This window comes from Lutjanus erythropterus, chromosome 17 (assembly GCF_056507025.1).
Source record: "Lutjanus erythropterus isolate fLutEry1 chromosome 17, fLutEry1.hap2, whole genome shotgun sequence".
Taxonomy (NCBI): domain Eukaryota; kingdom Metazoa; phylum Chordata; class Actinopteri; order Lutjaniformes; family Lutjanidae; genus Lutjanus; species Lutjanus erythropterus.
In genome coordinates, this window is record NC_139333.1 from 25775965 (window position 1) to 25803445 (window position 27481).

General features: G+C 41.7%; 1 protein-coding gene across 1 annotated transcript in view; it reads right to left on the bottom strand.

Annotated features, from left to right (window-relative positions):
• The window catches only part of LOC146312310 (ankyrin-3-like), a 150170-nt gene that overhangs the window by 24602 nt on the left and 98087 nt on the right, over positions 1-27481 (bottom strand). Inside the window, exons 28-41 of the mRNA XM_084740369.1 lie at positions 25934-25978; positions 25072-25178; positions 23534-23566; positions 21512-21736; positions 16211-16365; positions 15236-15447; positions 14947-15154; positions 14525-14621; positions 14196-14424; positions 11795-11920; positions 10019-10141; positions 9471-9497; positions 8764-8845; positions 1222-7494 (exon numbers count right to left, since the gene is read on the bottom strand). Coding sequence (XP_084596495.1) covers positions 1222-7494; positions 8764-8845; positions 9471-9497; positions 10019-10141; positions 11795-11920; positions 14196-14424; positions 14525-14621; positions 14947-15154; positions 15236-15447; positions 16211-16365; positions 21512-21736; positions 23534-23566; positions 25072-25178; positions 25934-25978 — 7942 coding nt within the window. The remainder of the gene's footprint in view (positions 1-1221; positions 7495-8763; positions 8846-9470; positions 9498-10018; positions 10142-11794; positions 11921-14195; positions 14425-14524; positions 14622-14946; positions 15155-15235; positions 15448-16210; positions 16366-21511; positions 21737-23533; positions 23567-25071; positions 25179-25933; positions 25979-27481) is intronic.

Consider the following 27481-nt stretch of genomic DNA (forward strand, 5'->3'; position numbering starts at 1 on the left):
TCCCCTCTAACTTTGTTTCAGCTTCTTTAGGAATGGTTTTGTCCAAAAGATTGGCTGCCTGGCTAATGACAGACCTCGTTTTAAAGGTTTTTGAGACACTGGTTTTTCTTCCTGTCTCATTTGTGCTACCTTTGCCTGGGGTTTTCACTAAACTATATCTCTGTTCATTACTGGATCTGACTTTAGTTGGTAGTTTATTATCCCTGGCAGTTTTAATGCTTTTATTACTAACTGCAGATTTGGATCTAACCTGCTTCTGATCCCTGGAACAAGAGGAGTCTTTCATGGCTTTCATTACTGGGATTCTAGATTTAGGAAATATATTCCCAAAAGGGTCTAATCTTTCCCTGATATTAGGTTTCCTGACAATTTCTTGTGCCTTTTCTTTCATTCTTAGTTGACTTTGACTGCATAGTTTGCGGTTGGGCACCCTCACCGGTAACCTGGACTTGCATATCTTGCCTTTGGCTCCTGCATTTGTTATTGCTACATTAGTTAAAGTCCCACCTTCCCGTCTGTTCTCCTCTAGCTGGCTGAAGGATGCTTCTATCCTGCTAACCTCCTGTGGAGCCGGTCCCAAAAAGGACAATACGTTGGACGCAACATTGTCAGCCTGAATGACATCTGAGCAGACATAATAGGAGTCAGGAATATTGCTACTGGTATTGCTACTCTGTTTTTGGGGAATGTTAATCTGTTGTGAAGGTATGGAAGAAGAATCTGTGCTTTGGTAATAAGTGCTCTGATTTTCTGAGGTCCCGTCCAAATGGTCCCTCTGCTTGGATGTACCTGAAGTAAAATAATCTGCAATGCCTGATGGCCTATTACTCAAATAGTATTCCGTCATGCCTGATGTATTAAAATGAGAATAATCTGTATAGTTTGAGGTCACAGAATAAGAACTATCTACACTTGTTCCTGAGGTTATGTCATTAGAACCATCAAAGATAGAACCATTGGAGGTTTTATCAGATGACAACTTGAATCCTGTTCTAAAAGTGGAGAATTTAGGCTCAGTATTGGAAGTTGAGTCTCTGCATGTGGTGTAACTGCCAGTTGCATTTGATATTTCTAACTGGACAGTGGTAGTCTGAATGGGGACTTGAGGAACCGTTAAGGTACCTGTGGGATCCTGAATATCAAACTGATCCCTGTCTTGTGAGGAGGCGTCTACCTCCAGGTCCCTGACCCTGTACCTGCCCGCTGAATAGTAATGCTCACCAATCTGAAAAAACTGGAGTCTCTCCTCCACCATGTCCCTCTTGCTCATGTCAATCGCACCACTGCGTGTCATCTCAAACATCTTCCCTTCATGGAAGGGGAATGGGTTTGGCTCGCTCGTTGGCGTGCTATCGTCCGTTGGCGTTCGGGCTGGGGTAGTGTCTGGTGTTGTGGCCTGAGACTGGTCGTCCACTGCCAGTCCAAAAGGTTTAGGCTCACCATTGCTTCCCCGTGTCCCTCCCATGTCAACGACTTCTTCTTCTCCACCTTTACTGGGCCAGGGGTCAAAGTCCAGCCCTTTAGTGGCAACAGTCTTAAAAGGAGAGTTAAACTCCTCCTCTAACTTATAACTAAAGTAAGTGTCTGAAAATCCCTCTTTATCCAAGTGTCTTTGTTCCTGACTTTTAGCCCCATCCTTGCTAACACCATCAGGTTTTTCACCATTTGAGAGGGTGTCTTTTTTCAAAGTGTCCTTTTGACATTCCTCTGGGGTTTTCTCTTCTTCAATAACTTCCAGTTTGGTTGGGGGAAAAGAGCGGTCGGTGGATCTAAATGTGTCTGTCGCCCACACGTCTCTCCGACTGTCTGGAAGACCAAACAACCTTAAATCTGCCTGCTCACACAGGCCATCGTCCTCATCCTGGAGTTCATATCCATCTAGTGAGTCTATCTCTGTCGCATCCGTATCATGAGAAAATTCAGCCGTTGTGGCTATTGAACAGTCTGTTATTGACTGGTCATTTCCATTTTGTTCATATTCATAGTCCTCTCCTTTGCCATTAGAACCTTTAGAACCATTAGAACCATTGGAACCATTCGTCCCAACATGAGGTTCTTTGTTGTTTCCATTTTTGTCATGTTTTTTAGATTTAGATACTTTTTCCTTCTCCTTCTTTTTCTCCTCCTCCTCCTCCGGAAAATTGACAGTGAATTTCTTACAGGGAATTGGTTGGAAGATTGACTCATCATCCTCTTCCTCATCATTTGATTGGCTGTCATCTGCCCCGGGGAGCACTGGGGTAGGGGGTTGGATACGTATAACTGGCTCAGTCAGCAGATGCTTGTCGTGTTCCTCCTGTAAGTTCACCTCCATCATTTCTGTCTCAGTCTCTGATGAGGCACAGGAACCTTTCCTTTCTGTGTCTGAAATTTCTGAAGAGTCCAGAGGAGGAGGGGGAGGGAACTCAATATATGCGATACCTTTGTCTTTTGAGACTTCTTGCTGCTCCTGCCCTGTCATTTCATCATGCTCGCCATTGGTTGTTTCTTGCTGGTTCACAAGATAACTTAATTCCTGCTGGTTATCATTCACTTTTGTTTCTTCCTTATTAGCATTAGCAACGTCTGCTTCGATGGCATCAACACTAGTTTTGCTTTTGGGTAGGACCTCTTTAAAAGAGAAGACAAATTTGCCTTGGTCGTCTTCCTCTGATTCCTCAGATACCTCCATGATGGGGCTGGGTTTCCCTGGCATGAATCCCATAAAGCACTCAGTAGTCTTGGACGTGAGGTCATAGCTGACCTCCTCGGAGCTGGGGGTCTCCGGTGTTATGGGGCTTTTCCCTGAGCTATCTATGAAAGAAACCTGTTCTAGTGTGTCATCATCTGGACTAATGGGGCTGAGTGCCGAGTTTGATTTCTGTTTTACTGTATATAGTGTCCCTTTGGCCTCTCTTTCTGCCTGCCTTCCTACCTGGACACTGACATAAACAGGTAATGTTTTGATGCCCTTGAAATTCTCTTTGGTTGTTGTCACACCTGGAGGGGTCATGACTTTTTCCAGCGTTTCTCCAGGGCTGGGAAGGTTATTGGAGTTGGAATCTTTAGGTGCATTATCTAGAATTTCAAATGTCAGATCTGTTTTCGCTGGGGTTGTCTCTAGACTCGTCTGTATTTTGCTCTTAGACAACGTAGGTATCTGTGAGGGTTTGGTTATTGTCTGCTTCTTTGTGAGGTCGTTATCCAAAGTAGAAGACAACCTTACAGGAATTTGGGATTCTGTCTTTTTTCTAAGGTTTTTGTTTAGTGGCTCTTCTGCGTCTTTTCTTGGCACCTCAGCTATTAATTCTTTGGAAGCAGACTCAGTTTTTGTGACTTGTTGGGACTTTTTAGCATCACTGTCTTTCTCTAGTAGTCTAGTAGTATCATGAACAACAGATGTCTGAACTTTCTGACCTTTATTGCTTTCTTTAATTTCCTGAGTAAAACTGGAATGGATATCTTTCCCTATAATGGTTGCTTTATGAGTCTCAGTTTCACTAATTTTTTGTTTTTGCAACGAGGTCTCTGGGATGTTTTTATTTGGCAACTTTTCTCCTGTCTGTTTTGGGGCTTTAGATGTTGGCGATGTTAAAGTCGGTTTACTGCTATCTGTTACAGCACTTTTATCTTTCTCAACATCTTTTTTTGGGCTAACCTCCTCTGATGTTTCAGACACTTTTGATGCTTTTCCTCCTGCATAAAACTGATAAACAGGAAGCTTGCTCTCCTGTAATTTCTTTACTGATGGTTTTGGCTGCACTGGAGGAGGAATTTTTGTTGGACTAGACTGACTTTGCTTCTGAGCCTCAGATTCAAACTTCATCCTCACAGCACTGACTTTGGATGTTGATTTTACATGAGCAGGAGTAGACGGTTCAGACTCACTAGTTTTAGTTTGTAATTTGATTTTCTCCTCACTGACATGAGAGGGTGTGATTTTCTGGGGACTGCTTGGTAGGCTAGAGCTTTTCTTTTCAACTGTAGTACAACTACCAAACATTTTACCAACAGTTGGCTCCCTGAGTTTGCTTTTACTGAAGCTCTCTTCTGCTGGTTTAGGTTTCTGCTGTGTTTTCTCAGGGCTACTGCAGACTGAGCTAGGCCAGGACCTGGGTTCCCTTAACTCTCGTCTTACAGGCTTTTTCTCAGGGGACTGCAGCTCATCATTGAGCTTCTCTGTTTTGTCACGGAAGAACTGTGACACCTCACTGAGCTTTTCTTCAGCTTCCTTTACAGTTTGGTCTACTCTGTCCTCATAAAGGAGCTTATCCCTGCTCCTGTCATGTTTATCCTCTGTAAATCGCATCCAAACGGCATGTTTGGGGCTGCCCTGCTCTGTGGAGTAATGAAGAACTGTCACTTTATCAAACTGAGACGGGTCATCCCTGTGCAAGAATTTACCGGATTTTGGTGATCCATCTTTTGACGACTTAGAGACAAACTCTCTTTTCGGGCTTCCATGCTGCTGACTCATACTCTCAATGCCACGGCTACCACTCTCCTCAGAAACCAGGTGGCGGGCTTTGTCACTCGCCACCGCTGAATCCTCTGTATCAGAGTGAGACGATGACACATCAAGTTTCTCTGAGAGGAGCATTTTCTCTGCAAACCTATATGACTCGCCTCTGATTTCTGAGAGCTCATCATCACAGTATTCTATGGAGTGCTGGCTCAATAGTTTCAGGGCCTTATATGAATCATCTGCCATTAGCTGGGCAGAACTTGGGCGACTGTCCTCCTCCTGCGACACCGGGGTGTTAACGCGAGATGTTTCCAGGAAGGAGGGCAGGGATTCTTCGGCAGTGAGCTCCTCTTCTTCCTGTTGGGCCTCATCGTAATCGGTAAGTTCCTTAATTCCATGGTCCCCCTTGTAGACATAAAGCTCAGGGTGTTTCTTGGTTTCCCTGATAATAACCTCGGTCGGCTCTGCCGTGCTGTGGCCCTTCTCAATATGAACTTCTATTATCCGTTCGACTTTGGGTTTGGATTTAATGTCTCTGTCGAGAAATCTAGGGGTCAACTCATCACCTTTGACAGAATCCTGGCTAGCTTTGTGTTCAAAAAGGCCTGCCAGTTCTTTAGACGGGTCCCTACCTGACTGGAAGGCTTTCATGATATCTCTAACTGACATACCTTCCTCTAGCATCTCAGTACCATCAGTCAGTTGGGGCTTGTGATAGACCATTCTTGTAGTGGTAGTAATATGAGTTTCCTCTTTAAGACACACACTTTTATTAATCATTGAGTCCTCTTCTGGCATTTTCATCTGTAATGCTTTCATAGAGCTCACTGAGGCTGCATCCGGCTCGATAGGAGGAGCCACAGATGCAGCCTCCTCCATGAGTGCGGGCTCACAAAGATCATCTGGCTGCTCGTAGCTCCTAATGTGGACCACTTCGGTTCTGGTCTCAGTTACGCAGGGCGGGATGGGTGAATCTGTGAATAAAGGCTTAGGTCCCGTACTCTCTGCACTCTGAGGAGCAGAGGGCGTCTTTTCACTCCTGGTCTCAAACCCGCTGTCTGACAGGGGACTCTTATCCTGCTCGTGAGACAGGTCCTCGGGTGATTCCAAAATAGTGTCCGTCCCCTGATACGATTCAGCAAGTTTGCTTAGGTCCTTTTCCGAGGGAGACCTGAGCATGCCTGAGACGGGAGGAGGCATTTTGAGTTTGTGCTCTTGTATCGACATGGACGGTTTGAGAACACGTTTCTGTTTCTCCTCACCTTCTCTTTTCGCCTCCTCCTCATACCTAGATTTTAACTCTGCCATTTTGGAGAGAGAGCTAGCACCAATGTCATTTGTTAAGAAATCTACTACTTTAGCCAACTCTAAGTCTTTGCTTGTCATGGACTGGTGCTTGAGCAGGAGTGTGTTTTCATCGAAAGGAGGGTAATAGTCTGAGAGGGCACTTCTCTGTGCCTCCTCAATCTCATCTTTAGAAAACTCCTCCCATTCGTCCTCTGATGCTCTCTCTTTACCTGCCTTACCTTCACTACTCATGATATCTTTCTGTAAAATCTCGCTGACTTTCACTAGATCTTCTTTCACCTTCTCCACTAGAGTAAATGGCTCCTCATCCTCTAACTTGGCCTCTTTAGGAGTGCCAGTTTGTGATGTTTGGACAGTTTTAGCTGCCGTCTGTGTGTCTGTCTGAAGGATAGCTGACATTCTGATCAGGTCCTCTTTCATGTCTGCTACATCTTTTAGTATCTCTTGGTTGGAGGTCGCAGTTGGGTGGATGATGGGCGGCGTGATAAATGGAGGTGATTTCAGTTGGGACTTTATTTTTGATGCTGTAACACAGGAAGACAAAGAAGACGAGGACGAGGCACGAGGGGAATCAGGCAGTGCCATTTTGAGAGACCCTGGCCCTGGTTTGACAGGCGTCTCTGGAATGACGTTGACTAAGGAATACACAGGCACAGTCACCGTATTAGACGGAACTGCCGGGGTGGAGGAGGCAGCTCCAGATCTTAGAGAACCATACGCAGAGCTTGCTGTCGCAGACCTGCGCGAGGACAGTGATCTAAGCGTGCCATAGCCCGACACAGAGTGAGAGTCTATGGCTTCATTTATGGCTGCACTGACTCCAGAGGTCGCTGCCTGTGTGGTGGCCTGAATCCTCTCCTGAAGGCTGCTACTTCTTTCTGAGAGATGGCGAGAAGAAGGGGAGGATGGCGTGGAGGAGGAGTACTTAACAGGTGAGACCGATCCGTTCATCATGGACAACTCTGAGGAAGGAATGGTCGTCTGTCCAGTTGAGGAAAGAGACGAGAGGGATGTCCTCCCTCCTCTGGATGAGAGGGTTGAGTCTACAGAGGTTTTCAAAGAGGACAGGCTGGAAATGCTTTTAACAGGAGAGAGGTTAGGTGCCCCTGCATCTGTTGCACCAAGGGCAGTTTTAAAAGGCAGGTTAGAGTTGTACATGTTATAATGTGTCTTTGGCGATGCTGGAGTGGTGGTATGAACTGGTGACCTCTCTGGTACACCATTGGGTATTGAGTGAAGTGGGGAAGTCCTTGATGTGTAAGCTGAAGCAAGACTTTTGATAGATGCTGGATCTGTGGCATGTTTACTTGGGCTTCCGGAGGACACAAGGCTGGCAGAACCCTGGACAGGGTACTGACCCAGCTGGACAACGGTTTTGATGGGTGAAGGCATAGTCCTGTAAGACCTGATGGGGGATGAGGACGCTATGTCGCTAACTGATTTAACTGGGGATGACGGGGTAGGTGCTGGTGGTGGAGCTCCCAGGGTGGATCTGAGAGTGGCAGGGGATGCAGGTGATGGGGAGGAGAGGGGCCAGGTAGTTTTTAGTGGAGAAGCAGCTGGTGAGCCTGCCGGTGAATCGGTAGAGGTGAGGGAACCCCCCACTCCGACGGGCCTTGTTTGGCCAGGGACGGTAATAGGAGCAGTCGACCATGGTGGGTAAGGTCTGGTTGGAAAGACAGGTTTGTGAGGGTAACCAGTAGGCAGTGTTCTTGCTGTTGTGCTTCGCTCAACTGCTGTTTCTTCAGAAGAATTTGTAGAAATAATGATAAAGAAAGAATGGAAAAAATAACCAAAAGAATGTGGAATAGTAAAGGTAAAAGAAAAGTATGTTGGGGAGGAAAAGGAGGAAAAAATATGAAAGAAGAAGAGATCAGAGGAGGAAGAGTTGGTCAGTGACGCAGTCCTGATATCAAGGAGGGAAAAACAGCAGTTTTATGAAGTGCCGAGATAAGAAAATTTGAGTACTGACTGAAGATGGAGTTATGAAAAGAAAGGGTTGTGATCCTGTGTGATTCAGGATTGGGAGATGACTCAAACAACACCAACAGCAACAACAACATAATGAATAAACTGAACAAAGCACATACAGCAGCAAAGTAAAATTCCAAAGACGATGGCGTAGACTAACAACTGACAACAGAAAAATGGCAAGACAAATGCACCAGGATTAACACAAAAACAACTTCTCTCTTTTTGTTCTTCAGATGTTCTAAAATCACATATGGATTCTGGCTCTAATTTCAATCCGCTTTTTGAAGTGCCTTTTATCTGTTTGGTCCAAAAATTATGTAATGACAGATTCCCCAAAGACAATTTAGATGCTATGATACAATAGAGCAAAGGGCTGCAGAAGTTTCCATTTTCCTTTTATTGTATAACAAACAAAATATGACAAAATGTATTTTCCAAGACTTAACGTTTGGCCCATTTTGTCATGCAAGATCGATACAAATTGGTAACAAGCAAAGAGTGTGAAAAACTGAAAAGAAAGACCTTAAAGAAAGCCAAACTCAAGACCTCCTGACATGCATTTTTGTCCCGCAAAAAGCTGCTACACCATCACAAAGCCAAAAAGAGCTCTAAACTTAGAGGGGACAAATGAAAAATAAATAAAATTTTACTTTGACCTTCCCAAAATGCCCATAACATTGTGTTGGTAAGCCAAAGCAAAATTTTGATGCATTTGGACTTCTTGAACTCAGCAGTGGAGATCAATCAAACAAACCCAGAGAAGGTACAACTCACAACGTGGGCAAGCACAGCACAAAAACTTAAAACACCACTCACTGACCCATGCAAAAATATGTACCATGTTGTAAACAAGCATGTGAACAGTGCATGTTATGTAGGATGAGAAATATGCATTTATTACATTAATAAGTAAGTCACATCTATCTACATATTGATCACGCATTTTACAGGTCAATTAAAATTGTTAATACACTAACTTATCCACGAAAACTGGCATTATTCATCAAAGGGTTTGTTAGTGAAAATGTCAAACTCACTCAGTGCAGGCTCGGCCAGATAGCTGTAGCGCTTACGTAAGGCTAGGGATGCAAAGGTATGACGTCGCTCTGGCTTTTCAGTCTGCAACAATAGCAAACAACACATCAGTTCTAGGTCACCCTACATTGTATATAGTGCTGCCAAATGAGCAACATTTGGACCTCATAACGTCAAATTAAAGCAAACCAAATAGTCTGCATTAGTTGGTATTAACATAAAAACAAAGCCCATATTTAACAGTTGCACAATACAGCAGGAAATTCTCCTTTAAGAGTATTCACTGCACTTCAATCTTCTATTTTTCTAAGTATTGATAGCACTACTTACTTACAAGGAGTGTTACCATACCAAACTAGTCAAATTAGCCAAAGTTAGTCATGATAAGGCTACAAACTCTAAATTATAAGTACAAATAATCAGTTTTAAGGTTAAATCTTAACCTGAGGACAATGTTAGTACATCTAAACTCTAAGTATCACATACTGTAGAGCGGAAAGGGTAAAGATTGGACATAGGACAAATAGATTTTCATATCTACAGTATACTGTATCATGCAAAATTGAGCAGCTAAAGGTTGCTTTGAACAAGGAAAGCTCATATTGCCCTAGGAGCAGCGGAAAGAATAAGGCTATGATGAACAGAGCAGGGCCGCTAAAGATCTAGCGCAGAGGACAGCACATGGTGGGGAGGGTGTGGTTGGGTTTACCTCATCCTCGGCATCTGACTCCATTTCCTGGTTCCCAAGATGCATTGCAGAAACAGGGGGAGTAACATAATGGAAAGCAGGGGGAAAAGAAACATCAGGGTGTGAAAAAGGAGTGATTGACAGAAGCTCAAACTCAGAAGAGAAGCCACTTAAGCAAATAAAAACAAAACAAACACAAACACAAATAAAAAGCGCCAACACTCAGAAGCAAAAACAGCGAATGAACTCAAGCCACAGAAAAGCCAGCCTGATAATCAAAAAAAGCCTTTATGCACAAAAGCCCTCAGCCAAAAGCATGTCATCCAAATCAAAAGGCAGGTAGGAACGAAATGAAACAGCCAATGGCGAGAATCCACTGCAAAGATAACCGATATATATGTATATATGTAAAACAGAAGCTTTAAACAGATAAAAGACACAGTGGCGGCAGTTTGGCCAAAGTCTTCCTCTGTCTTTCATCTATCAGTGTTATTGGGGCCGAAACTACCCTGACCGTGATAATGGTTATGGAGGTGACAACAGAGAATGGAGAGTTTACACCACCTTACCTTTTTCACTGCAGGGAGGGTGATGTTCAGGTTGCAGACAGCGGTTTGCGGGAGGCCTTTCGCGGTCTTACACTCTTTCAGGAACGTAAGACGACCGCAGGGCTCCTGGCTGGGGTCTCTCACCTAGGGAGAGAACATCGCTTCTTTATGTACCTTGTTCATTTATAAGCTGCTGGTCACTGGCTGGGGTGGGCAATATGAGAAAAATCTTCTGTCACGGTATATGTACATTTATATCACAGCAACGATATATATCACTACACGCTAACTGTTCTGTAAATTCGATTAAGAAATGGTTGAAGTGTATAAGACGTGCATTAACGCCACCAACCCTCACATCACACATAGTAAGCAGTATACTGTATAACAGACAGATGAACCCCTTGTTTGGACTGCAAGTAAGTCAGAGTCGTTTTTTACCCACACAAACAAAATGCTCTCATTTTTATTGCTGCAGCTGTCTGCACCAGCTGCAGACAGCGTTTATTTAAGCTTCAGGTCTATTTTTTCAACGATACGTGCAAAACTCTCAGCTCACTATTCTTTTTTTAATCCTTCAAATTATCCAGCGGCTGGAAGCATGACACGGGAGCTTCTTGAACTTTTTCTGCAGTGCTTTCATGGGCAAACTGTACATTTACTGTAACTAGACAACTTCGCTGCTAAACTTTAATCCCGGCACACTTTTTTTCCTTTTTCTCTTTTGTTCATCTACGTCTACTGCACGCAGACACACATGCAGTGCTTATACCACAATCACATGCATCGATAAGGAATATTCACACATATCGAAGGAAAACTGTATTTTGCACAAAAAGTTTGGCTGCTCATTTGCTGCTGGACGCTTTGAAATGTGCAGACAATAGGTATCTTATATAGACAGACGTTTAAGTGTGGCATGAATGCTGTCTTAACAAGAGAGCGAGTGCCTTGATAATAGGTACAAATTGGTCCAGTAGATCACTTCAGCCTTAGAGGCAAGTGCGTTCACTAAAAGTGCTTGTTTTTGCCACTCAACATAGTGGAAAAGATCCCTAACAAGAGAGACCTTTTTGTTTTTTTATTATTCTGAGATTCAAAGCCACCACACTACACTGACAAAACCAGCAATTTTACCTCACAGAGCACGGGACTTGCTGTCCACCAGTGGTTCAAATGGTTAGCATGTTCGTGTTATTGTGTGGCATAGGTATTTTAAAACATTAGTTTGGATCCGAACATACTGGAATTACCCTTTACTGCAGTGCTTGGAAATTATCTGGCTCTGTGATGAAAGAATGAGCCCCTGGAACATTAAACTTTCATGTAGTCCTCCATGAAGCATATGAGAGAATACCCTTAATTCAATGCAAAATTTTCCCTTAAGACAAGATTTTGGGGATTTTGCTTTTGCATTAACCACAGACGTTTTTTGCAAATTGAGCATTTGTTGAATAATGACTAATGGAAGAGATCTGTTAGTACAAACATGTTGTCCTGGTGCTGTTGTTCTAATTAGTTGTGTTCCGATTAAGTGCTGTTGGATCTAGTTCACATGCAGCAAGGATACTTTTCATGCTAACAGAGCACCAAATGATGCAAGAGGATTGATTATAGGGAACGTGACATTAGTAGGTCAATCAATGACATGAGGTTATCAAGCGGTGTCAAAGGGAACTGGGTTATTCCCTGTGGACTGGGTTCATTTTATCAAAAGCTGGTGTGGGAAGTAGAGCAGCACTGCAGTGTTGTGATGTTGTAATGTTGTAATGTTGTAATGTTGAGCGTGTGTTGTACCTTGACACAGAAGGGCAAACGGTTCTCCTTGAAGGCGTAGAAGTTAAGAACTAACTGCTGACCAGCTTTAGTCAGAGGAGCCAAGTTTCCATAGCAGTCCACATAGATGGGCCTGCCCTCCAGAACCTGGGAGAGAACATCACAGAGGTGAGAACAACGGCCGCATGCAACAACAAAATGCATCCCTCATTGGGCCTCATGCATGAATCTGTCCTATGCATGGATTTGGTGTTAAACTGTTTGCGCAAACACTTGCTATGCAAACAATTTAAGAACTTTTGTGGCCTTCATCACTACTTAAGAGGAAAAATGACTAGCACAAGCTGCACCTGCTGCACCTCCAGGACAGAGAAACCTCTCAAAATCACTATAATGAAGCTCGAATCTCCTCCTCCGTATCTGTTAAAGTTTTGTTTTTGTTTTTTTTGCCGTCCTTCTGTGTCATTCCCTTTTTCTTTCTTTTCTTCTTATTTCCAAGCTTAACATCAACTGTCAAAAGTCAACGGCTTGTTGCTTTGTGGTTTCCACTTGGCACTTAACTCTGCTGCCCTCATATGGATTTATTGGGAGTGCTTCTACGTGCTGATTGCAAACCTGTCAAATTTAAGATCAGACACGATTCATCAAGAAACTCAGGTGCGTAAGAACTGATTTGGCAGGCAGTGCATGTTTCATGAATCCCAAAAATAGGATTTTCCTATTTTCCACCAAGCGCTTTCTTTAAGAACACAAATAAGATAAAAGTAGGACAACATTCATGCATGAGGCCCATTGTTACTGTTCATGATCAGATATGAAATCAGCAGTTTTCCTTATATGGTCACTTCAGGGCTGCAGTCAGGAGTTCAGTCGAGTCACTGCAGCTCTGACCTTTGACCCGGTGCCTTTATAGTGATGTTTCTGATTTATGATCTAAGCTTGATGTACTCCTGCAGTCATGTCAAGGCACTCGAATAAATAAATCACCTAAACACTTTGAAACACACATTTTAAGCGTATTCACAAGTGAAACCTTTACCACCTTTGTTAACAAACTGATCTGAATAAATTAAGCAACGTACCACAAAGGCATTTGACTGCGTAAGACTACTTAACATCCAGTGTTCTGTCAGACAGTTAAAAACCAACTTCTACTATTACTGCTACAAACAGTAATAAACTTTATTTATGTAGCACCTTTCACAACATAGAATGTGCTTCACAAGGGAACCAAATCAATAATGCAGGTCTTAAACACAGAAGACACAAGGAATTAAAACTAAATAAATAAAAATGAAAATGAAATGAAAATAAGTTTTGAGCAGTTTCTTAAAACTGTTGACAGAAGTTGTTTGTCTTATATGTGATGAAGTTTTGTTCCAAATCTTTGGTGCATAACAACAAAAAGGAGCAATATATACCAACTGTGCATCAAAACATGAGTACTGCTGTCCAAATAGCAAGTTGGAGCCATAGACTGTATATTAAATAGGTTGAAGTCATATTTAATATACAATCTATTTTTGAAACAAGTTGTTTGTCCCTGCTCCCTCCTCCACAGACTCAAGGAAGCTCAGACATCCTGCAGGAACACTGCAGGAGCACAAGACGAGCGCAACATTGTACACTGACAATAACAAGCGAGGATGTCTGTCGGTGTAAAAATAAGCTCGTTATCCTGAAAACAAAAGTTCACTGCCCTGAAAGTACACACTCTAGACTTTAAGTTACGTGTCTGTCTGTCTTCTGCCTGCCAGACTCTGTCACCGTTATAAATATCTACTGCTTCTACAAGATTATTGATGATTTCTTATGACTCATAAACAGACACTCTCAAAGAAGGATGGCGTGGCTGTAGCTGCAGCGAGTATTTCAACTTAACATGATTCCTTGATCTCTGATGAAATACCATGATAGTTTTATGATTTATTTCAATAAATATATTACAGGTTTCTCCTTTAAATGATCCAAGGGAACTGTTTGGAACATACTCCGCTCTAATTCTTGCAAATATTAATATGACAGGAAAAGGGGCAAAGAGACAGAGGGGGTGGCACACAGAAAACGGGCCGCAGGTGGAGTCAAACGTGCAGCTGCTGCAGAGGACTGATCGCCTCGGTACATGGGGCGTACGCTCTAGTAGCACCCAAGTTTTTTACTTCAGGCTTATTATGTCAAGCCAAATTTCCAAGTTTGCTTAATAACTCTTTCTATTATAACATTATAACTTTCAAATAGAGGATGGAAAGTATTTGGTTAATATTGCATGGAAGCAATAATAAAAAAGGTTGTGCATAATGACCTATTAATATGCTAAAATGGGGCTCGATTATACAAATGTATTTTAGATCATGCTTAAAAATCCCTGAAGCTCTCCTTTTGACAGGATTAGAATAGCCAATAACCAATCAAAATTATGTACCTCTATGTCTTTGCTCCTGGCCACCTCCTCAAAGTTCTCCTGCTGCTCCAGGGTCTTATCCACCTTGTCGTCCGTCATGCAGAAGCACCTCAGCCTGGACTCCACGGGGTCGTTCATCTTGGCGAACACCACAAACTTGGCCATGTAGGGCACACAGATCAGCTCCCGGTACAGCTGCGTGGCCAAACCCACCGTCTCCGGAATCTGATGGCAGTCTGCCAACCAGAACCTGCGCAGATGACAAGTAAAGTGATGAAGGTTACGGACGCGACAGAGAAGAAACACGACAGACTCTGTGGCAGGCGGGCGGTGCGAGTCGTGTGTCTCACCTGGCGGAGACGTTGGTAGTGAAGGAGACGCAGTCGTTGACGAAGGTGAGGGGAGTTGTGCCGGTGATGTCTTCCCACTGTGCCGGGGACGTACCACCTGGAGGACAGTCAGACAGGAAACATCCTTAAGATGATCTTTAATGTGATTTATTTTCATTTTTCTAACGTACAGAGAACATGGAGGGACATTTTAAAAGAGCAACACCTGACAGAAATGATCCTCATATGTCCTTTTGACAAGCTATTCTAGTAATAATAAGAAAGACTTTTTTTGACATATACAGTGACAAAGTTATCTTGATATTATTATTTTTTCAATTAAAGCTCCCCTATTGCAATGTATTCAAAAATATTAAGATTTAAATGAGAACTTGTGTCAGATGTTTTTTCTCACAAAGGCACTAACGTGCACACACACGTACCTGTAATGCTACAGAGAAGGCGGAGACATGGCGTGCAGTCTCCTTTGTAGCCGTTGCTAAGCCCCTCCCCTGAGAGGGGTGGGACTGGGATTGTCATGGTGATTGGCTTGTGGAACTTCCTTCTTCTGGGCTCCACGGTAACGATGGGACTGAAAGTTGCTCGGTTACCAAGGATCTTCTTCACAGTCTCGTCGGCCACTGGCTGGGCCTGCGAGAGGAGAGACAGCGGTGACTCTGTGTTTCAGAGCATCCCAAGAGTGAGACAGGTCAATAAAAACAGACATCTCACCTGCAGCCCGACTTTGATCTTCTTGGTTAGCGCCCCCTCAGGGAAGGAAGCTTGAACCAATGGGACGCTCCGGCTGCACAGAGTCCCGCCCTCTGGTCCCATCTGATTGGTCTCCTGCCTGATGCGAGACACTACAGCAAAGTACTGTGGGAAATCCTTGGTGATGATGCGGCAGATTCTCTTCCTCTCCAGCTCCTCAGGACTGTCCAGTTCTACAGAGAAGGAAAAATACATACGTTACATTCATCGCATGTGAATTATAAATCATTTATTTTCCTGGGAAACAGACAAATCTGTGAGCTCAGGTTTGCCCTCCTGCTCAGAGAGATTTCGATCTTACACACGTCACAACTATTTATTTAACATGGTGGCCGGTTTGATGCGCCGACTGACGGAGGAGCAACTGAGCTCAAACTGTCAAACTAGGCGGTGCTGATCAAACATTTTGGTGTGCACCTCTGGATAATACTGCTTTAAAATGGAAAATAAACTGAAAGATTCCAGATTCACAAATGTGAATTAGTCTTGTGATGTCAAGCTTTGCACAGATCGTGCCAATTTTCACTATCAACGTTTAATTTTTCTTCAAACAAAAGCTTATGCCCTCAAAAATAATTCATAAGATGCTGTAATCACATATAATTCTGGACAAAGGGGCTTTAAAAACAAAAAGTCTTTAAAGGTATAATTTGTAACATATTCATGGAAAAACAATGAATAGACATCAGTTAAGACCCAGTAGAAGTATACGGTTGCAGCTGTTTCTGCAGAGACTCTGCTCTCTGCCTGTATTTTTTATTTTTTTGTTGTGCTCAGGATGTTTCACCGAGCCAAAACGTTGCGATGCATTTAGGAACAGTTCAAATAAATCCTGCTGACTCTACCTTTAAATGTTTTAACTTTCCTGGCTGCCACTATAAGACAAAGTTTTGACCAAATAATAAAAGAAAATAAAAGTCACAACGTGCGGTTTACCTTCATCCATCCCACTGAGGAGCTGATTGAGGTCGTCAGTTTTGTAGTCGTACAGATGCTCCTTCCAGGATTCTCCGTTCTCGCTGCGCAGGAGGATCAGCTCTCTCTCTTTACCCCGCATTGAGCCAAAATGAGGGATCTCCACTATCACAGGCCTAGTAAGGTACACGTCATGGAAATATGGCTTAATTAATCATACTTTAAATCATTTAAGACCAAAATAAAAAGTAGCAATTAAACCAAAACAACGTGAACTGTCTTTGAAAATTTAGTTCTGCGATGTAATTTTAAGCTAAAGCAAAAAATAAATCTAAATGATGAACGACATATCATAGAGCTTCTCTTGAAGCATTTCCAGGGGATTAAATCATTACAGATAAAGTGAAATATGAAACACTGAAGGACACTGGTCTCACTGGACAGGTGTGATGATGATGTGGCCGTGCTGCAAGTCGATGGGACATTCAGAGTGCATGTCAGAGCTCGGCATGACTTGACGGGACACGTGAGATGGAGCGAGGAGTGGGGGGAGAAAGCTGCACAGCCCTTATTCAAACAAGGCATGAGAGCAACACAAGAGAGGATGGACAGACTCTAGTCTGAGGACCGACTTTTGTGTCAGAGTCACTCAGACTAGAATAAAACAGACTGAGGAGGTACAGAGGAACTAAATTCATTGATCATCCTCCTGGGAAATCCTCTAAAAAAAACAGTCACAACAATGATTATTCTCCCTGAAATACTCGTACACTATTTACTATTTTCTGCCAACGTTACAGACAAATCCATGTTGTAGGCGGAAGTAAACAAGTTGCAGTTACTGTAGTGAAACCTCACTTGAAACATTAGGGAATTCACTTTTTATGTGGTTTAAGTAGAACCAGTTAAATGTTGAAAAATGTGTCACTGAATGGCATTAAAATAAACATTATGATCCACAAAACCTGAACGTTTTAATAAATTTTAATCAGGTTTTAACACAGTGCCAGACATCTTTTATAATATCCTTTATTTTACTTGAGAACTTTTCAGCTGCTGCAACAGTAAACTTCAACTTCGGAGGGAAATAAACAGTCCATGAGATCAAATACTTTTCCTCGTGTTTCGATCACATTATGGGCCAAAGAACCAAGCAGGAACCGCTAAAGACCGAGCAAAATGCCAACATCTGCATGAACAACCCTCTGCATCTCTTGCTAGCTTGTTACTCTGTTATGTTTCCAGGCCCAAATTCCAAGTTTTCAGTGCCGTGTTTCCACTTTTTATTAAATGATTAAATTCTTATTGTTGTTTAAATCATAAACTAGCATATAGCTTAATTTCTGCTGAGTTAAATCAACGTTAGCTAACTTAAGCTAATTTCATTCTACGCAGAACTTTTACATCCAGACTGTGAATATCTGACAAAAGTGGTTTATTTCTTAAAGCAAGTGTTGCATGCTGCCTTCAAATGGAGCCATGTTTACTGTGCTCATGAGAAGATAAGAATGCCCGCCTTTTTACGGTTTTCACAACCTTCGAAATGGACACTTCATGAAAGCTCAGAGTTGTGATGTGTTTGCTAGCGCTTCCAGAGATCGTGGAGGTCATCGAAGTTCATTTTGTGGTGGACTGTAAGTTAATGTATGTTGTTAATTACAGAGTTTCTCTTTGTAATTTTATAAAACACCCGAGTAAAATGTTCCCAAGAGCTTCATCTTTTCATTATGCCTTTGCATTACCTGCATTATGTTAGCCGCTCACTAGCCTCAGTGGCTCTGTCAGCATCACCAATTGAACGGCAAGCATATCGTGTGTACAACTTTGCATGTTGTAATCACAATTTACAAGGTCCATTTTAAGGCAGCAAAGTTAGCATTAGCTTAAGTTAGCTAAGGTTAGCTAACTTAACCTTTCACATTTCACATAGACTGTGTAACTTGGACAGAAGTGGTAAGTTAACTTTATTTTTTTCATCAATTTCATCATTTATTATTAATATTATGAAGATCAGTTGTCCTGGTTCCAGTGACAGGTGTGGTAAAGTCATTTTGAGCTCTATGACCACATGTTTAAGACATATTTTAATCAGAAGTTCTTCCTGTCGTGGTGGCCGCACTCTCTGTCATCTGGTTTAAACCAGTCAAATGAAATCAACAATGCATTATTTATGATGGCCTAATCAGAGCAATAAACAAGTGAAAACACATCAATAATACAACATATTTTGTGCAGCTCTGAATGTAAAACAGAGCCATAGCAACCTAACGTTAGCTTGTGGCCAGCTAACATTGCTAACGGTTATCTACATGTCTCTCAAAATGATCAAAAATACTAACTAAACACTAATAAACACTATATACAAAGCAACAGTAAACTATTAACAATTTGTATACAACAAACTGTAAAAATACATATTTTTTAATTAACTTGTGGATGAAAAAGCATAAAATAAACAGTCCTAATCAATATTGTAAGGTGACAAACCAAAACTACTAACTCGTTTTAACGCCTTTTCACACCTGATGCGCTGATCAGTACAGCTCAGTTAAACACTTCCTGAATTAATCACACAAAAACACTGTGGGATGACATCAAACTGATCTTAAAGGTGAAGTAAAGTAACAGCAGTCATGGGAAGCAGGATGATGCTCGGCTTGAGGAGGAAAAGGCTCATGCCCAACAAGCGCAGTCCAGTCCAAACAGCCAACCAACACCTGTACTTTCAGTGACATCAGAAGCCCACTGAAAGCTTCTGAAATTAAAAAAAATACAATGGTCTCTAAATGAAAGTGGCTGGAAAGTAACTGTAATGGATTTAAAGCTATAGTGTGTAGTTTTAGGAAGAACTTTAATATCTCAAATGTAAAGAAACTAGAATCTCTCCCTGGAGTTTTATTGAGGCTTAAAACAAATCCACTTTGCTGTGGTGGACCCATCATCCTACTAAATATAAGTAAGTCCTCCCTTCAAAAGCTTTTGCGTCATTGATTTCTTCCCAAAACTACTATATATCCTAAAAAATCAAAGTCAACAGAGATGGGTAAAATAATCATATCCATCAGCATGAATCAGCCTTGGTCATGTCGTTTTCTTCAGGAGAGGTGGGAGGCACAGAGGAGACGAGGGGGGGGAGGAGTGGGAGGAGGACGAGTAGGGGAGGAGGGATGCTATGTTTGGTTCCTACCCAACAAATCTAGTTCCTCTGGGTCCCAGCTGTAGCACTGGACTAACCAGGCTCTCGCCTTCATTAAGGGCTGGCAGCTTTCTGGGAAGATGCAGTTTACTGTGTCCGCAAGATAGTGAGACACACACGCACCCACATACATGCACAAAACACACACTTTCAAAGTCAGTAAAAGCGCACACCAATGAGTTCTAGTTTCTTCTTCTTTCTTTATTTACAGTGCTCTGGAGTGCATTTAGTGACAACAGTAATGGCAACTACTCACACACAGTATCAGAACTGCTCGCATACAGACTGCATCAGGGCTGTAACTGATTGGCTGTTCAACGGGGGGGGGAGGGGGCAGACCGGACGGGTGTCCCTCTCAACATGCCACTGTAATTTAATTTTACATAATGTAATAAGGTGCTCTGGAAGTACTAATTATAGATAAAAATAAAAAAAAAACGATGCATTTTGCATTATGCACTGAAAGACCCCCCCCCCCCCCCCCCCCCCCCATATGCCAAACAATGGTTTGGTCCACTGCCTGCCATCCCCACACACCAGGGGTCTGCAACCTTTACAATCAAATGTGCCATTTCTGGCCCAAAAAAGAAAAAAAAAATGTCTGGAGCATCCATGTCGAGCTTCTGGAGATTCAGGAAGACAAGCCACAACCAAAGTTCAGAGGAAAAGGCGGCGAGCCATAGACGTACACTATGATGCACGTTTTAGTCGATGAAATATTAACGCTTTTTTTGGCGAATGTGAGAACCACTTTACACTGTAAAATAATTTCAAGGCAACGCACTGCAACAGCTTTTTGAGTTTAGAGGCCAAGTCATACTCTTGAGCTCTGAAATAAACTTTAAAAGGTTTTGCTGACCTGTAATCTTTAGTTGAGATAATTTACTTTCCTTCTTTGAGTTTTAGAAACAATTTTTGAGGATCTTGAAAACTCAAAGATCCAAGTTTATCTAAAGTTGAGTTCATGGTGTACTTTGGGCAGCTCTTCTGGTGTCCCCTTGAGGAATTTTTCTGACTTTTCCCCCCTTTTTTTCCCTATAATAGTGTTTTAACAGTAAGACTTGTGTTTTAATTCCTTTCTTTGACATTTGTGGTGTGAAAGCATCCTCCCTTGGATCAGTTATAAAATCCCAGCACACCACAGAGCTTCTCTCCCCAGGCTACAGCCACTGCCCAGCGTCACCTGACCTGCACGCTCTGCAGTCTCTGCTCTGAATTATTTTAACCAAACCAGAGGTGATGATTGTTGGAGCAGCGCAAAGACGAACCAAGACGCTTTTTGGTGAGTCTTGGATTTTGAGAATTGTGACACCCCTGATAATGATGTTAAAATTACAGTTTTGCAAAGGGAGTCTGGTTAGTTTGGCCAGATCAAAAAAAAAAAAAAAGCTGCTTCTGGTTAAACAAGACGTAATTTACGCATCTCTCACTGTGGCTATCCTTTCCATAATGCTGTCAGATATTTATAATAACAGTCTGATCCTATCAGCGGCAAAAACAAGCATGAGCAAACAAGCACGCGTCACCTCCGCGGTGCGCTTCACAGTGCATCACCTGCACTCCGTTTCTGTCCCTCCTCTCTGCTTCCATCCCAGTTAGTTTTGTGGTTTGTCTCAACTAGCCCTTATAAACAATTCTTATAAGCAAAAGTATAAACTCTAGTGTAACAGATGTGAATTGTGAGTCAGACATGCAGACATGTATGTTATATTATAATTCCAATTTACTATTTCCAAGTCAACTGTAATTGGATAAATTAAACAGGTAATCAAAGCCTCCTGTTCAGTCACATTTATCGCAGGAATGTACTGTATATAAAACTGAAACCTGATCAAATTTGCCTCTTTTTCTTTGACAGTCTACACTTTTACACAGTTTACATCCGTTAGTGTTGTTGCCTTTACTTTGCCGAAGCTGGACTTGATACTTGAGGGTGAGCACACGGCAACAATTACACTTAGACCGCAAATTAAACAGCAGGTATCACACCTCAACATGCACGCACACACATTCACACTTTCAGATATAAACGCAGATGGCTGGAAATGGCGATGCGAGAAGCAGAAGGAAGGAGATGTCAAGTCACAGAACAAAAGCAAAAATATTTTTTTTAAATTAAGTCTTACCCGAGGAACTGGGCTCCCGCTGGACCGACCTCAACCAGGCGGCTGGCCAGGCCTTCTCCTTCCACCATCGGAGGAGGCGACGCCAGTTTGTGTCTCTTGACCAGTCGACAGGTGATCCTGGTGGGCGCTGTGCACTTCCTGGGCGGGATGATGATGCGCATGCCGTTGTGGCGACTTCCTCTCATGGAGCCGCCCCTGGCGTCCACCATGAAGCTGACCAGGAACCTGATGAAGAGCGAAACGAAGAGGAAAAAAAGGAGGAGAGAAGGAAGAGACAGGGAGCAAAGACGGGAGAGGAAAAAGTGGAAGAAAGAGGAGCGTGTGGGGAGAAAAAGAGATAACCAGAGAAGAGGAAAGGAACGGAATAAGAAGTAAAATAAACATTAGTGTAACAACAATACTGATGCAGAGAGAAGAGCTTTAGTTAAGGTGAGGTCCCTTCTCATGCTGTGATCATCAAAACACAAACAAAGTACGTGTGAGCAAAAAGAGAAGATAGATTAAAAACAAAGGAGGAACAGAAATGTGAGGAGTTTTCTGTGTTGGCAGCGGCTGCATTTTAAAAACAGATTCTGCTTCATTCATTTCCAGAAACAAGAATATTCTTAACTGAACATTCTCTCATACTTTAATCAGATCTATTCGTTGTTGCCACCAGTGTTTGGGATAAACAAAGTAACACGTTAGAGTACTCAGATTACATTTTTGTAGTAAAGGGGAATGGCACATGTTAGTTTTTCAAGCACACAGTTAAACAATCCCTTTCAATTTTACTGCATTTCAACACCTGCGCCCATCACTGAAGGAGACTCTGACGTAGGGATGCACCGATACCGATACCAGTATCGTTTGGAGTGGAAATTTTGACATTTTTTGTCTTTAAATTAATCAATCAATCAATTGTGCACAACAGAAATGTGAATATTTTCTGGTTTCTTTACTCCTCTCTGACAATAAACTTAATATTTTTAGAGTTGCAGACAAAATAAGACATTGGAGGACGTCATCTTGAGCTTTGATCAACGTTTTTCACCATTTTCTGACAACTAGTCAATTAACTGAGAAAAAAAAAATCAACCAATTAATCAGTGCTGAAGATAGATTAGCTGCAGCCCTAAAACGCCACGTAGCCAACACGCACAAGGCGTCACACAGGGGTTTTCATTTTTGGTAACACAAAAGTACTCTAACAAGTTGCTCTTCCCATAAGGTAACACTGTAACATAACAAGTTACCTTATAATGGCAGTAACCTTGTAAAGTAACAAGTTACTTTTAAAACACTGGTTGCCACACACAATGTGTTCTGTTCATTTTGTGCGCATGAATGAGCCAAGATCAGCCGACACAGGAGCCTCCGGTGTAACCTGTGTTTTATCCATATTAGAAGGTGGTGCAGTTCTGTGTGGAGTTCATTTTGACTTAAAGAAGGAAATCACACAAGTCTCTCTCTCACACACACACACACACACACACACACACTCTCAGATCCACACACACACACACACAGAGATCCACACCATGCAATTTGGAGAAGGAGATGTCGTGTTAGTTAGTATGCAGCTGTTGAACAAATGATGTGAATATAAATGTAATTTTGCATAAATTAATCATTCGACAAGTATGATTAACTAACACAAATGTTATCTGTGGTTGCAAGATATTAATCTTGATCTGGACTGTTTGACCTGAATCTGTGTTACAGAAAAAAAACATTCAGATCCAGCTGTAACTAAAGATCAAGCCTGTGTAAGTCACATTCTGTCGGGTTTTGCAGCTCAGATTGTTCAGATGAGTTAGCGACTCACAAAAACTTCCTCCAAACAAAAGGGGAAAAAAAAACACAAATCCAAAAATCCAAACCACTTTATGTCGAGTCTGAAATAACACAGTTCACGTGTGAGGGGAGCAAACACAGATGTTATGAGTGGACAGAGAGGGGGGAGGTGCGTGATGTCACCGTAAACAGGAAGTAACACAAACAAGGTGGTGATAAAGAGGGCAACCAATCACAGTCAATCACCTGCTGTCGTACTGCGGGAGCGGAGAGGAAAAACTGCAGGATGGACGACAAAGCAACGCAGGAGTGACAGGTCAACAACAGAGCTTTGTCATCGGAAATACCACTGAGAAGATTACCAAGGAATCCTTTAAAGGAACAGTTCCACATTTTGGATATTTGCTTGTTCACACTGGTGGAGAGTTAGATGAGGAGATTGATACCATAAAATAAAGGCTACAGCCAGCAGCTGGTTAGCTTAGCCTCGCAGCAAGAGTGGAATTTATCCTACCTAAGTCCCGCCCCTTTTTGCTCTGTGCTCCAATAACAGTTGAGCAAGCTTGGTACCAGGAGGCATCTCAGTCAACTTCCTTATTTTCTGTTTACTGTAATTATGCTATGTGCTAGGCTCATCTATGTTGAAAAGAAGGACACGTTTTAAAGATGGTTAAAAGATGTTGCTGGGGGACCAGGTTGATTAACTTTTTTTTTTTGCTAACCAGCAAGCTAGTCTATGATCAAGCCATAGCTCACTAGTTAGCCAGCTTTTTGCTAACATTAGCTGATTTAAGATGTCACTATATTTCACTTTTACCAACTTCTCCCAGCAACAATTTCACCGTCTTCAAAATTTGGTTCTCTGTTCAACATAGACGAGCCTAGCACAAAGCTCAGCTGTTATTGGAGAACATATCAAAAAGGGGCAGGACTTAGGATGAGTCAACTGTTGTTTTTACACTTCAGTTTTAGATTTAATGACAGAGAAATAACGTAGCTTTAGAGGTACGAGTAGGTGGATTTTCAGTTGGACAGAGTGAGGCTCGCTGTTTCCCTCTGTTTCCAGTCTTTTTGCTAAGCTAAACTAATGAAGACTGGCTGTAGCTTCATTTTATCTTAATTTAAGATAACAGACTTGAGAGTGGTATCAATCTTCTCATCTAACTCTCCGCCAGAAAGTAAACTAGCATTTTTCCCTTAATGTCAAACTTTTCTTTAAATAACAGCTCCTTCATTTCCACAGTTAGATGGATCTGCTGCTGCAAAGTAAATGAGTTACCTGACCACTAGCGTCAGGTGCGCACTGGTCAGATTTCTGGATTTGGTTATACAAAGAAAGAAAATAGAGCCACGGGCCTATTTTTTTTTTTTTTTTTTACCATGTTATCATACAATAATTATGGAAATGAGGGAGGTGTAACTTTTGCAGATTTGCTTTAAACTTTGAAAAGAACAGGCAATCATAGAGGGTGAAGAGAAACCGCTGCAGGTAGGAGCCGATTTCTCGAGGGGACAGAAAATGAGAAAGAAAGAATCGGCAAAGAAGACAGACAGAGAATATGTTAACAGGTAGGTGGAAACAAAGACACGCACTTGTCTCACACCTCTAACTCCTCCTTTCCATTTAAAGCCAAAACACTGAGTTTTCTACCTTTCCCTCTATCCTTTCCCAGAGTACTCAGATGAGACCGTCTGGGTTGTTTTTGTTCCTGTTCCCTGTCTTCTTCCCTCCCTCCCTCGCTCTCCTCCTGTCTTCATCCATTCATCCTTTCAAACGTGCTTACCCAGAGTGTATCGGTGAAGAGACGAGGTTGACATTATCCAGTGCGTCTGCTGTCCAGCTGTACCTCCTCAGAGAGTCGTTGTCAAAGTCCTTAGCCGCCGCCAAATGCTGTGGAGGAGACGGCGAAGGTCATTGCAATGCATGAACCTGTGTGAGTTTATGAGAGGGAGCTCGCACGTGCACAAGAAGAACAAGAGAAATGATAATGTGGGCTTTTTATCTGAAAATCAGTACAGTGAAGAAATGGGTTCACAATATACAGATTTTTATCATGAAGTCGTGCATTTAAATAACCAAGAGTGCAGCCGGTGTTGATGAACATCTTATAGAACTTTTATCTCCAACAAGAAAACGAAAATTCTAAAATCTGATAATAAAAAGTTTCCTGATGGCAGAAAATTAAATGATGTCATTCAAAATGAGGACACACACGCACTGACACATAAACCCAGCAGCAGTGAGCTACACTCTTAAAAATAAGGGTTCCAAAAGGGTTCTTCCTGAAGGTTCCTGAACAATTTTTTGAAGAAACTGAGAAAACACTGTTTTACGGACGGTAACACGGACATTTCTGATCTTCTCTAGATGGATAAACAGCACCACAGGTAAGAAAATACTGAAACGGTGTTGTGAAATAAAATCTAACTCTTCATCAATTCCACACTTCATAGAAAGTATTTAATTTTAGCGGTGGTAGTGTGGTACCACAGCTTCTCAAGTAAATGATGGACGTGCATGCTCAGATGACGACACAACTGAACTGAAAATAATATGACACAACATGTAACAAATGATAATCGGGTCTGAATGGCACATTCTCACATGCACTGACAGAGTGAGTGTTCAATGACTTGAACATCTACCTTATTGTGTTGCTCTACAATGAAAGACCTTTCCTTACAGAGCATCTGGAGCAGCGTGAGAGGAGACAAGCTGTTAATTCAGCACCTGTTACATTCACGAATCACACAACCATGTTACTCTGAAGTGCTCTCCAAATTATTACAGACGGCGTGTCTGCAAAAATACAGCAGCACAGAAGAGCATTTCAAGACTAACTAAAAAAAAAAAAACGGCAAAGTTCTCAACACTTTCAAATTAAAAATATTTCAACAGTACAGACGAACATGGAGTGAGATGTTGAAATAAATCTCCATGTCTGTGTTTAACAAGCCATCATCTCTTCATTAAGCCTGATTATCTCCTCTTCTGGGATTTTTTTCTAATTTTTCCCCTCCTTTCTACAGTTTATTACTTTATTTACTGACTGTAAATAAGCAGTAAATGTTAAGAATGTGTTCTGTGTTAAATTTAATTTGGAAAAGAAAGGATTTTTTTTTTTTTTCAAAATGTTCGATTCCTGAAAATCAATAAATATACTTTTTCAAAAAGGAAAATAAAAAAACTGACCAGGTACAACTGTGGTGTCGCTGTAGATATCGCCATGGTCGACATATTTTAATTGTGATATTGCAATGTTTGATATGTTGTTGAATCCCTACATTTTAGTGTCCTAACTCGTAGTAATGAAATTATATTTGATTTAATTTTGTCACTTTGTTAGGCATATTTTGATGTTGGTTGTGATGGCATACGTATGTTGTGTCTGTGTTTATTTGGATTTATAGTTTTGATTTGTTTACTTTGTCAACTGGTGAGTTGTGACTGCTTTGTTACCAAATACATAAAAAAAAGAAAAAGACCATTTTGGTCCATTTCAATTTAAATCGATTTGTTTCAAGTATTCCCTAAAATCAAGTCAGCGAAGGCTTTCAGTCAGCCGGGTCACGGCATTCATAGGAGGGTCGTCGTGGGCAACTAGACTTGGTTTGGTCCGTCCAAGATGCCTCTTCAGTTTTAACTGACCAGTGTGGAGTTTCAGGTATTTAACCTCTCCCACGGTGATGCATGGAGAAGTTTGGCCTGTTTATTAACCAAAAAAACATGTTTCTGTTACCCTAAAATGAGGAACCAAAGAATAGTTTGGCATTGTTTTGCAGTACGTAACAATTGTGCATCCAAAAAATGAGTTCTGCAGTCGAAACAGTGAGTTACTACTATAATATAAATATAATATCTGTGGTCAAAGTGATTTGTTCCCCCTCACATTAACATATTGCTTGACTGAACCGTTACAAACTTTTACTCCTTTTAAAAGATTATTAATAATTTTTTACAACTCATAAACAGACACTTACTCATTTGGAGAACATTCGGTTTTAATTTGAACTCCAATAAATGTGAAACGGGCAGACCGGAATAGAAATTTTAAAGGAATACAACGCGAGTCTAGCATCATTAGAAAAGACAGTATTTCAGCTTAACATTTTTCCTTGACCTCTGATGGCCTAACATGATCATTTTATGTTTTATTATAGTAAATATATTACAGATCTCTCCTTTTATATAGC